A 12690-nucleotide genomic window follows, 5' to 3' on the forward strand; every position below is an offset into this window, starting at 1 on the left:
TGGCACAGGGCCTCAGGGGCTACAGTAGGGGCTGGTGTCCCACCTGCCCCTAGGGACCATGAGTTTGCGGATGGGATGCAGGCAGCTTTGGCCTGAGTGCTACCATCTGGGGAACTGGATGGAGCTATGAGGTGTGGTGATGGTTTCAGGTGTCAGCGTGGCCAGGCTGTCGTACCCAGGGATCCGATCAAATAAATGCTCATATAGGTGCTGCTGTGAAGGTATTTGGGCTTCCCTGGTGGCTCAGATGGTGAAGAACCCACCTTCAATGCAGGAAACCCAGGTTTGATCCCTGGGTCAGGAAGATCCCTGGTGAAGGAAATGGCTACCCCCTTTAGTATGCGTGCCTGGAGAACCCCGTGGATGGAGGAGCCAGGAAGGTTACAGTAAACGGGGTCAAAAAGGAGTTGGACACGACTGAGTGAAGGCATTTGGTAGGTGAGGTGAACATCTGCAGTCAGTTGACTGAAAGTAAAAATTACTCTGGATAGAGTGGCTGGGCCTCATGCAGTCCACTGAAAGGCCTTACCAGCAAAACACAGGATTCTAGAGAAGAGAAGATTCTGCCTCAAGACCGCACCACTGGCTCCTGACTGAGTTTCCAGCCAGTTGGCCAGCCTGATGGGTTTTGGACACGCCAGTCCCAGTTTTTTAAAATAAATCTCTGTGGGAACTTCCCTGGCATCCCAGTGGTTAAGATTCCATGCTTCCATTTCAGGGGGCATGGATTCAATCCCTGGTCGGATAACTAAGATCTCATATGCTTTGCAGCTCAACCAAAAAAAAAATCTCTGTGTGAGTCTATGTGTATATATATATATATATGTACGTGCTGTGTGCTAAGTTGCTTCAGTTCAGTTCAGTCGCTCAGTTGTGTCCAACTCTTTGAGACCCCTTGGACTGCAGCACGCCAGGCCTCCCTGTCCATCACCAACTCCCAGAGTTTACCCAAACTCATGTCCATTGAGTTGGTGATGCAATCCAACCATCTCATCTAAGTTGCTTCAGTCGTGTCCAACTTTGTGACCCTGTAGACTATAGCCCGCCAGCCTCTGTCCATTGGATTCTCCAGGCAAGGATAATGGAGTGGGTTACCGTGCCCCTCTGTAAGTGTGTGTGTATATATATGTATGTGTGTGTGTGTGTATACATATACATACAAAAATGTACATAAATGTATATATATGTATTTATATACACACAAACATATAAACACACATATATATACAAACATGTATAAACACAGTTCTGTTACTCTGGAGCCCTGACTCACCCACAGAGTAAGGTCAAGGGTCTCGGGCAGACCTCACAGTCCCTGCCCCTGCCCTCCTCTGCTGTCTTTCTGCAAGAGGGCAGCAGTGCCCAGGGCTGCAGTGGACGAGCCGGGCCACCCATCTCTCTGCTCCTTCTCAAGTCCAGCTTTGGCCCAAGAGAACTAGGACCTCACTTTCAGATAAGAGGTCTCTAATACAGAGGCTGTAGAGGCACCCCTTCAGAGCCTTCTCTCTGACGACCAGGGCCAGCTCACGACAGCGTCACAGGGTGAAAACAGGCAGCCTTGGTGTCCCGCAGCAGACACGGTGGTGAGGGCTAAGCCCTGGGTCTGTTCTCAAGTGCCATGCAAGGGACTTCCCTGGTGGTCTAGTGGCTAAGACTCCACATTCCCAATGCAGAGGGCTGGGGTTCAATCCCTAGTGGGGGAACTAGATCCTGCACGTGGCAACCAAGACCTGGTGCATCCAAATACATAAATCAATAAAAATAATTATTTTTTAAAATGCCGTGCATTAATGGAACATTCAAGAACATTCAAGATGAGGCCAACAGATCAGGAGATGACTGCCTTGGAAAGATCGTTTGTTCCTCACAGTTCCCAAGAGGAGGGGGCACGCGATGCCAGGCAGGGCCGCACAGGGAGACACCAGGGCGGCTGGAGGTAGAGGGAGGGAAGGTCAGTGCGGACCAGAGACCTCACTGAGGTTTCTGCAGAAGGAGTGGACAAGGCGGGGTGGGCAGGCTGAGGACTGGCTGGTTAGGATCATTCCAGCAGGTTCGGGGCACAGGGCCCGTCCTGGGTTGTCTGGTACTGATAGCTTATTGTGAACGATGTCGGATTCGTGATCTCCGAAGAAGATTTAGCTTCGGGACCAGGGACTAAGCTTGATCACTCAAGAGCTTTTGTGTAGCAGAGTTTTATCAAAGTAAGAAAAGGATAGGGAAAGCTTCTGACACAGACATCAGAAGGGGACTGAGAGTGCCCCCTCGCTGGTGTTAGCAAGGGAGTTATATACTTTTCTAAATTGGTTATAACAATTAATCAAAAGAATGTCTCAAGTTTGTGAAAATTTTACCAGAGCCACTCCCACAATTTACATTTTAGGATAACTTGATTAGAACTTAACAATAGAAAGATCCTACCAGACCCACTCCCATAATATACATTCTAAAATATCAGGATTAGTCAGAAGGTTTTCAGGAAGGAGAAATTGTCCTCAAGCAGGATACACTGTTGTTACATGATCCCTAGTGCAGAGTTTAAACTGAGTTGTTTATTGTGTAATTATCAGTTCCAGGCTTAAAGAAAAAAACGTTTTATGTAACTAAAATGTAGAGGAAAAAAAAAGTTTGTCCTTTCCTCCTCCTTGAGAGCCCCAGAGCCCTTTCTTCTCCTCAGGGACCCTGGACTTCTTATCAACCTGCCTAGGAACTGACTCTCTCGGTACCTGTCCTGGGGGATGAGGGCAGGTGGACAGTGGCCAGAATTGTGGAACCCCGTAGAGGAGAGGGAAGGGTGTGGGCTCTGGGTTGGCTGGTTGGCATATGAAAGATGTGCCCGAGGGCAAGTTGTTTGCTATCCATAGGACTTGGCTCTTCTGGGGGAGCTGTCCCTGCATGGTCAGCAGGGTCCCCAGATGTGACAGCATCAGAACAGGAAATGAAGGACACGGTTAATGCGGGGCCACAGCCGCACGTCCTCACAGTCAACACTGAGTGTTTCTGTGAGCGCGATTGCAAACCAGAGTCTGTAAGGACGAGCGGGCTTGGCAGCAGAGACCCCAGGCGTCTGCCCTGAACCCTTGGTCTTTCCACCAGGCGGGCCTGGAGCAGCGACTGGCCAACGCCAAGAAGAAGGCCTCGCAGATGGAAGAGCTGCTGCCCACGCAGGTCATCAGCGAGGACCAGAGAGAGGTGCTGCGGCTGCTGTGCCGGGCACACGAGCTGGAGGTGGAGAACACAGCGCTGCAGGCCAACAGCCTGTGCAGGAGGAACCTGCTGGGCCAGAAGGACTTCGTGATCCAGTGCTGCCAGCAGCACCGGCGGCTGTGCGAGCAGATCATCTGGGAGCAGCAGCGGCTGATCCAGGGTGAGGCCCCGCCCCGCCGCCCCCTCCCCGGGCCTCCCGTCTCTGTCAGGGTTACTTTCCAGGAAGAGCAACCTCCGGGTGGCTCAGATGGTACAGAATCCGCCCACAAATGTGGTAGACCCAGCTTAGATCCCTGGGTCCTGAGTCAGGAAGATGCCCTGGAGAAGGGAATGGCAACGCACTCCAGTCTTCTTGCCTGGAAAATCCCGTGGACAGAGGAGCCTGGCGGCTAACACTTTTCTGGACAGAGTGGGCAGTGCACATGGTCCCCAGCCCTGTCCCCGCCCACAGCTCCCTGTTCTCAGTCCTTCTGGGTGCACACCAGGAGTGGTTCTTTTGTTGTTGTTGTTATTGATTTGCTTCTGACTGCTGGGTCCGTGTTGCCACAAGGGCTTCTCTCTAGTCGCAGTGAGCGGGCTTCTCTTGAGGTGGCTTCTCTCGTTTCAGAGCCTGGCTGGCGCGTGGACTTCAGTACTTGGGGTGCACGTGGGATCTTCCCAGATTGGGGACCAAACCCACGTTTCCTGCGTCGGCAGGCCGATTCCTTACTACTGAGCCACCAGAGAAGCCCTAGGGATGTTCTTTAATGTGTTTTCTTGTTGGCCTCACGGCCCTAGACCACCGGGGAACTCCCGCTCTCTAACTTTAAAATTGAAGTTTATTTATCCTTTAGAATTGCTAATGGTATCATTTTATGATTGGAAGGCAATACATGAACCTAACAGAAAACTTTTAAAATAGGAACGCAAAGAAGACGACCTACAGAAACCCCACTCTCTAGAAAAATCTTTTTATCAGACTGGAGCATTGCCTTCAAGCTTCCAAAAAAGATACTGCCTTTCTAACAAGTGATGAATGTTTCGCCCCATCTCTGCTTCCCTGACTCCTGCAGACAGCGGCCTGGTGGTGCCGGAGGCCCTGGAGAAGCAGTGCCATCTGTACTCCCAGGAGCTGGGCGCGGGCACGCTGAACCGCCTGCTGCTGCTGGACGCCCTGATGGCCAGCTCCCTGCGGGTGAGTGGGCTTCGGGTTGAGGCTGCGCTTGACACCGTTCCCTCCTGCCTGGCCTGTGCACTAGCCCTGGGGGACACTGGCCCCAGCAGAGGGAAGAGGAGACTGGAAAACCCCATGAACCAGGCTGCCTAGAGCCAGAGGCACCTGGGGCTGGACGGGGCTGTGCCACCCGCCGGGGTCCAGGCAGGTTTCAGACGAGGCGTCCCTGGGGGAGGGGGCCTGTGTGCTACTCCCACGGCGGGTCTGTCCCCTGGGCTGTTGAAAGGATCCCTTGTGGGATCCTATGGTAAGTGTCAGGGTCCCCAAGAGCGCCCCCCCAGGCTCAGTTCATTGAAAGGACTCACAGAACTTAGAAAGACCGTTGTACCACCTAGACCTGACAAACACTGATCCCCCATCCTCCCAGTCACTGGCACCCACTCTGTTTCCTGTCTCCGTGGCCCCGACTCCCCCGGGGACCGCACAGAAGTGGAGTCGCCCAGTGTCTGTCCTTCGGTGTCTGCTTATCTCACTGAGCATCCCGTCCTCGTGGTCCATCCATGCCGTGGCAGGTGTTGGAATTCCCTTCCGTTTTAAGGCTGAGTCCCAGTCCAGGGTGTGGGTGGAGCACGCTGTGCTCATCCATTGCCCCTCGACGGACACTCAGGTCAGGTCGTTCCACCTTCTGGTTGCTGTGAGTAGGGCTGCTCTCAAAGTGGGCGTATGCGCATCTGTTTGCGTCCTGCTTTCAGTTCTTTTGGTGACACCCCTGGGAGTGGGATTGCTGGATCCTACGTATGGTGATTCTGTTTGACTTTCTGAGGCCCTGCCAGCTATCGAGAGTGCTGGTAGCAAGCATCTCCTTTATGCACCGATTTGCTCAGGGTCAAGGCTGTGCCCGGTGTTTCCTGGGCTCTGGCCCTTTCTGTCTGTGATGGGAGGTGCAGTGGAGGAGCCCGTGATTCCTTCCAGAGGTGGTGGCCCCTCAGGCTCTGCTTGACAACGCAGCCCGCTCGTGCCTGTGGTCCCTGCCGCCTCACCCTGCCCTCTGTCTGGTCCCAGGACGGCTCTGTTCTGAACATCCCCCCACCAGAGGAGTCCAGGCAAGACCAGCTGGACGACAGGAAGGACCTCCCATGGGGGGCCCAGTTTGAGCTGCCCCCCATGCTGCTGGATCCGGACAGGTAACAGGGCCCCCCTCTCCGGGCCATGGGCATCACCTGGTTCCTAGGGTGAGGTGGAGCCCAGATGGGGAACCGGAGGCTGGCAGGTGGCTATCCAGCCAGAGCCGCTGCCGTGTGACCCTGGGCGCATCTTGTGAAGTAAGGCTATTGCCCAGTCCTTGCAGAGTTGTTTGCAGTGTAGGTACTCACCACATGGAGCAATTGTGGGGTTGGGTTCTTTGATGCTAGAAAGACCAGCTTCACTTCCCATGTGGTTTCTCTTCCCCATCAGCCGCCTATTCTCAGCCTCAGTGCTTTTCTCCTCTTTTCTGTTCTTCTTTCTTTCCCTCTGACGTCTCCAATACACCCAAAGTTAGACTTGTAGACTGAACACGACACACTCACCACCTAGTTTCAACAGCTAATATTCCCCCGTGTGTGTGTCGCCACCTCAGCTTGGGCTTGGACTTCCCTGGTGGCTCAGACGGTAAAAGCATCTGCCTACAATGCGAGAGACCTGGGTTCGATCCCTGGGTTAGGAAGACCCCCTGGAGAAGGAAATGGCACCCCACTCCAGTCCTCTTGCCTGGAAAATCCCACGGACAGAGAAGCTTGGCAGGCTACAGTCCATGGGGTCGCAAAGAGTCGGACACGACTGAGAGATTTCACTTTCACTTTTCACAGACCAGGTGACTTAAACGACAAAAGTTACTTTCTCACAGTCCTGGAGACTGGAAGAAGGACCCGGGGCCCCGGCCCTGCTGAGGCCTCTGTGTTTTATCCACAGTGACGGTTACAAGTCATCAAAAGCCACGCCATCGAAAAAGCTGGGCAAGCAAGACTCTCTCCTCCTCACCTCCTCGCTCCACATCCTGCTGAGCCCGCCGGCTCATGAGGTTGGTGTGTGCGGTGCTAACGGGCCCGCGGCTCTGGTGAGGCTCCCCCACCCGACAGGGTGCTCGGGGCCCCGTCAGAACTGGCCCAGGGCGAGCGCGAGAGAAGCTTCCGGAATGCAGGTTGTCCTGAAGCAGCCATCCCAATGGAGGTGACCACGTACTGAGCCCAGCTAGTGTCACCACGTTAGAGTCTGAAGCGTCTGGGTCAAAGCACTACAAATCAGGAGGCTTAAAGCTCAGACATTCATTTTCTCCCACTTCTGGGGCAGGAAGTCCAAGGTCAGGTGTCACAGGACTGCGCTCCCTCCACAGGCTCCAGGGGAGGGTCCCTCCGGCCTCGTCCAGCTCCTGGGGGCCCCAGCTCCTGGGCAGCCTCCCCCACGTCTGCCTCTGTCTTTACAGCCTCCTCCCTCTGTGGCTCTGTGGCTCCTGTCTTGTAAGGACACCCCTCTGGGGATCCAAGACCCACATTCAATCCAGAGGTCACACTCGGGAGTCCAAGGTGGACGTGGAGTTGGGATCACCATTGACCAACCCACTACAAACACTCCCCCAGCCATGCATGGGCAGGAGTGGCTGTCACCCTCAATTTATAAACAGGAAATGAGACCCAGAGAAGCCAGGTGATCACTCTGTGACCTCTGTCTCTGGGTCTGCTTCTGGGCCCAACCTGGGGCCGCTGATGGTCCACTGCTGCAACGTCCCCCACAGAAGCCGAGCTCCCAGAGCATGAAGACATTGGTCTCCAAGCAGTGCTCCCCAGCCGGCCGGGAACCAGGCACCCCCACCCCGAGGACGGCAGCAGAGACCGGGCTGAGCGCCCAGGCCCTCAAGGAGATGGCCGTAGGCACCAAAAGCATCGCCCTCATCGCGGCCACCCGGCGCTCCAGGGCGCAGGACCGCGAGGGCAGCAGTGGGCGCTCCTCCCTCCACCCTCCAGAGGAGGTGGCTCCAGACCCCAAGGACCCCAAGCCCATCGTCACCCCAGAGACAAGTCCTGCTGACAGGAAGTGGCCGCAAGCCAGCCTGGGCAAGGCCCGCTCTGCAGAGAGGAAGGCCAGGAGGAAGCTGTTGCCCTCCCTCACCGGGAGCGTGCAGCCAGTAGGTGGACAGGGGCCTGGGGGTGCTGGTCCCAGGGGTTCACCCAGAGCAGCAGGGGGGGACGGCCAGGACTGGGACACCAGGGAGAGAGAAGAGAACCAGCCCCCCACCCCCGTCACTGTGACCCTGTCCCTTCCTCCTGACCTGAAGCCACATGTGGGCACATTGCGTGTGGTCATCGTCCCAGGGAGGCACAGTTTCGTGATCTGGGTCTTTTCCCCTAACCTTATTTCATGAATTTGCATGTGCCTACATAGCATTTGCACTGTATAAAAGGCACATTACTTGATTCTTGCGGATTCCCTGGTGGCTTAGATGGTAAAGAATCCACCTGCCATGCAGGAGACCTGGGTTGGTTCCCTGGATCGGGAAGATTCTTTGGAGAAGGAAATGGCTACCCACTCCTGTATTCTGGCCTGGAGAAGCCCATGGACAGAGGAGCCTGGCGGGCTACCGTCCATGGGATTGTAAAGAGTCGGACACGACTGAGCGACAAACACTTACTTGATTCTAAACCATGTCAGATAAGTAACAGTTGGTGAGAGGTGAGTTGCTATGCACTGACCACCATGAGATGTATCTTTCCTCCCCAAGTCTGGCAAGCGGCCCTCTGTCATATCTGCAGAGGGATGACCGGATACACATGATCCCATCTGTGGCCACTTCGTGGGTTTCTGCTCCCCGTTAAATGGCCACGCAGGTTGTCTTTCTTCTTTTTGTTTGGCATGCCGCACAGCATGTGAGATATTGGCTCCCCGGCCGGGTATTAAACCTGTGACTCCCACATTGGGAGCACGGAGTCTTAACCACTGGGTCACCAGGGAAGTCCCTGTCTTTCACTTTTGACCACCACACACGATGCTCATGCATCTCTATGGGAACAGATTTCTTCATTCTGAGTTACTTTCTTGGGATAGTAGGCAGTGAACACCTGTGGCAAAGCGTCAACAAATAGGATCAAGCAAAGGCAGAGAGCACATGGAAGAGTTCAAGTGACCACAGTGGTGTGGAGCGACATTTGCATGGGGGGGGCGCGGATTCCCTGGGTTCAAATGAAGCTGGTCTTCGCTGGGAGGGGCTTGTCTCTCACCATCCACTTGGTTAAGTGAACCGAGTGAGCGTAAGGGAGCAGACTACTCCTGGGGGCGCTGCTGGTGGCCAGGGGGCTGACAGAGCTCCACTCTGCCCCTGCTGGTGAGACCCTGAGTCCTGCTGGACACACAGTGGGCCTTTGCTAATTCAAATAGAAATGGCTCTGGTGCCTCCTCAGTGGAACAAAAGCGGGACAGTAGCAAGGGGCAGAAGGCGGGTGTGGTGGTCAGGGTTATCCTGAGAAACAGGACCAAAAGAGTGTGTGTATATGTATGTTCACCGCCTCCCCCCCACCATACAAACACACGTGCCAGCTAGCAGAGCCAAACTTTCTGTTCAAGTCCGAAGGCAGGAAAACGCTGATGACCCAGCTAAAGGTTGTCAGCAGAGGGCATCTCTCTGACTCACGGGAGAGTCAGCCCTTTTGTTCTAGGCAGGCTGTCAACTGACTGGATGAAGCCCACCCCGTTAGAGACAGCAATTTGCTTTACTTGGTTGATGCGTTTAAATGGTAACCATCACAGTAGTTTAGATGAGAACCCCTTCCGTGGGGGCATGTGGTTGAGAAGGGAAAAGCCCGGGGACAAAAACCCAGGACTGCATCATTCATTTATTCATTCTTCTTGGTGGTTGAAAGTGCATGTTAGCAGTGATTCTGCCCATTGTGTTCACTGAGGTACCCACATACCTGGCGCACAGGAGGTGTTTAATCAGTGCACGGCTGCAGCTCAAAGTGACCTTGACATTTCATTCCTTCTCTACCTGCTTCCCATGCTGCTGCTGCTAAGTCACTTCAGTCGTGTCCAACTGTGTGTGACCCCATAGACGGCAGCCCACCAGGCTCCCCTGTCCCTGGGATTCTCCCTGCAAGAACACTGGAGTGGGTTGCCATTTCCTTCTCCAAGGCATGAAAGTGAAAAGGGAAAGTGAATTCGCTCAGTCGTGTCAGACTCTTAGCGACTCCATGGACCGCAGCCCACCAGGCTCCTCCGTCCATGGGATTTTCCTGGCGAGAGGACTGGAGTGGGTGCACCTGGTGATTCTTCCCTCTACAGGTAACAGAAAAACGTCAGCCACCTTCCACGGATCACATAGCCAAGAGCCCCGCGCTCCCTCAGCTGTCAAAGTCTCCGGGACAGAGCTTTCTCCCTGCTGTCCCTTCAGCCTCTACGATGAAACCCAGCCTCAGTTTTCATGCAGGTATGTGATTGAAAAAGGAAAATAGCCAGTTTGGGTTTTTTCAGCATCTCTGCCCCTCCTCTCAGATGTTTGGAAGGTGTGACCATCTGGGCTGTTATCAGTTGTCTGCTCCTTGGTGTGAGTGAGTTTCAGGTTTTCTTAGGCAGCAGGTCAGCCACAGCCACTGGCTCTTTGAAAAGATGTATTTGGGGGTGTGCTCAGTTTTGCTGCTGGCCTGCCTGATGTCCCAATGGAGTTTGAGGCAATGATTCAATTTGTGCGCATACGGCTGATTGCCTTTACTCAGTCTGCACCCTGGGCCCTCGTGGGTTCTCTCAGTGCCGCTTTGAGTCTCACCTTCTGCGGTGGTTGTTACTACAAAAATAATAAGCACTCATGAAAACTTTGGAATATAGAGAACATCATAAATAAAGGAGAAACCACTTGTAAAACCCCACCACCCAGGAATGATCTCTGTAAGATGCCTTCCTCATGGGGTGCACAGGGACATGAACATATGCCCCCTATTATGGCATGTTAGGGTTGTGTCCAGTTTATCATAGTTGTGGGGACAGATTGGTGGATGACAGCCCTTCTCAGAGGGGTCACCAACTGTCATTGACCTGCCACCAGAGGAGCACAGAAGTTGAGGTCAAGGGTTTAGAAAAGAACATGGCAATCAGACCTGATGGAACCACAACTTATCATCAAGGCCCTGGATTCTGTCTTTAAGAAATTTTTCATTTAATCTTCCTAGTAATTTGCTTTTGTTATATTTGCAAAATTCTCAGTCCCATATAGACTGAGAAGCAGACAAGCAACCTAGTCCTCACCATGGATGGTTGAGAGCACTAGCCTGTATCGCTACATAACAAGAGCTCACATTTATTGAGCACATCCTATGTGCTAGGCACTGTATGGAGTCAATCTATTTGTCCTCACCGTAATTTCACAAGGAGAGGAACAGTTATCCCCATGATACTGATGAGTAAACCGAGGCACAGAGAGGTTAAGAAGCTTGCCCAAGGTCACACAGCAAGGAGTGGCAGACATACTGGGGTTCTAATCCGATGGCTTATCTATAGTTAGGGCCGCAGTCTGGTGGGTCCTGCATCCACACCCTGGTGGATATCACGTCTGGGGGCGCGGAGATGAGCCACGGCCCAGGTGCATCTGAGTGGAGGAAGGAGCAACTGACTCCCACAGGCCAGTGGGTGCCAGGGAGGAGCAGGTGTGTTGCTCCATTTATCAGCCTCAACAGCCCTACATACAAATAGGCGCCCATTTCACAGAACGATGAACATGGAGCTGAGAGGAGGGAGCTCCCAGGTCACACACTCACCTGTAGGGGCTACCCACCTGCTCTGACTCCCACCCTGGGCCAAGCGTGAGGCCGGTCTTTCCTAACCAATCTAAAACGCTTCTGAAAAGATCTTCCGTTCCTCTACGTGAGGAACTCTTTCCACCCTGATTAAGAGCAACTGAATTAACATCTAGAGCAGCTTAGAATTTTGATTGCTAAAGTAGAAATTGCAGATGGGCAGTTCTTGGACCAACTCTAGCCCAGAGCTGGGAGGAGCCTGGGTGATCAGCAAGCACATTGTGAGATAATGTGAAAAATCAGATTGCATGCAAAATGCAGAAGTCGGGCTTTCCTTACAAGAGGAAGATCTGGAGTCAAGGGCTCCCTCCTTGTGCCTTCAGGTCCTGATTTAGCGAGGATGGCCATGCTGTGTGTCCCCCAGCCAAGGGACTGCAGATTGAGCTTGTTTTTTTGTTCATGGATCTACAGGCTCCGTGAACACAGGGATGATGGTTGGTCTCAATCACTGCTTTGTGCCCAATAATTACGACAGGTTCTCAATAAATAGCAGCAAAACGGACAGATGAATGAACAAGTGAGTTGGGGTAACCATGAGCAGAGACCTGGGGAAGTGGTCACCTGACTTGACCCTAGGAGAGACCCCTTATCTCCCCACCACGCCTTCCTTGCTTCTTTCCTGTTTGATGATGACATCTGACTAAACTGTTCAATGAACCCAGAGAATCCTCTCACAGCCATGTCAGGGTCAGCTAAGAGCAAGGAGGGAACAGAAAGAGGAAGGGAGAGTGTGGTTGAGAAGAATAGGGAGAAGCCACAAGCCAGAGGGGAGGTTCCAGAAAGTCTTGAGCTCAGGAGCTCATGGAAAACACAACCCCTCACAGAGCTGTGGGAGAAAAAAAAAATGAGGTAACTTCAGTGAACAGCCAGCACATAGGACACTCCTTTTTTAGTTCATTCCCAGGATTCACGGGGTGGTCCTTGAAAATAATAATGTTCTCTCCTCTCTGGTTCACTGTTCAGATGAAAACACACTACACGTGCCGGAGGCCAGCTTCAGCTTCCCCAGCGCCACCTGGCAAAACAGCCCAGGCCCGAGAAGGGCGCCCCGCCTGCCCCAGGACATCCGAGGTCAGTGCCTACCTCTCCCAGACACACATGCTCTCATCTGTCAGAGCGTGAGTACCTCAGACATGACCACTCATCACACACCCTGTCACTGGTGGGGCTGTGACATCACTGCGCCTAAACTTCAGATCTGACCTAACCTGTCAACACACGGCACTAAACCGTGAGGGCTGGGACACCAAGACACTTTGACCTAAGATGTGAGCACTCACCTCATCCCCTCCCCTGAGGAGGTGGAGACAATAGTGCACGTGTACCTCAGACATAACCGATACCAGAGGTACCTTCACCCGAGAAGGTGTGACTGCATCGCAGCTGTACCTCAGACATGGCTGCTCACCACGTGTCCCCTCACCCGAAGAGGACGTGACAGCATGCACGTGTCCCTCACACATGACAGCTCACCACACACCCCCTCGTCTGAGGAGGCTGAGACGAGAGTGCACGTGTACC

General features: G+C 53.5%; 1 protein-coding gene across 1 annotated transcript in view; it reads left to right on the forward strand.

Moving 5' to 3' along the window:
• The window catches only part of LOC145531087 (kinesin-like protein KIF19), a 35719-nt gene that overhangs the window by 17018 nt on the left and 6011 nt on the right, over nt 1-12690 (forward strand). Inside the window, exons 13-19 of the mRNA XM_081552584.1 lie at nt 3094-3364; nt 4257-4378; nt 5420-5541; nt 6308-6416; nt 7128-7517; nt 9665-9809; nt 12133-12240. Of these exons, the coding sequence (XP_081408710.1) occupies nt 3094-3364; nt 4257-4378; nt 5420-5541; nt 6308-6416; nt 7128-7517; nt 9665-9809; nt 12133-12240 (1267 nt within the window). The remainder of the gene's footprint in view (nt 1-3093; nt 3365-4256; nt 4379-5419; nt 5542-6307; nt 6417-7127; nt 7518-9664; nt 9810-12132; nt 12241-12690) is intronic.

This window comes from Giraffa tippelskirchi, chromosome 13 (genome assembly GCF_054371585.1).
Source record: "Giraffa tippelskirchi isolate mGirTip1 chromosome 13, T2T-mGirTip1v1.2.pri, whole genome shotgun sequence".
In the NCBI taxonomy this organism is placed as follows: Eukaryota; Metazoa; Chordata; class Mammalia; order Artiodactyla; family Giraffidae; genus Giraffa; species Giraffa tippelskirchi.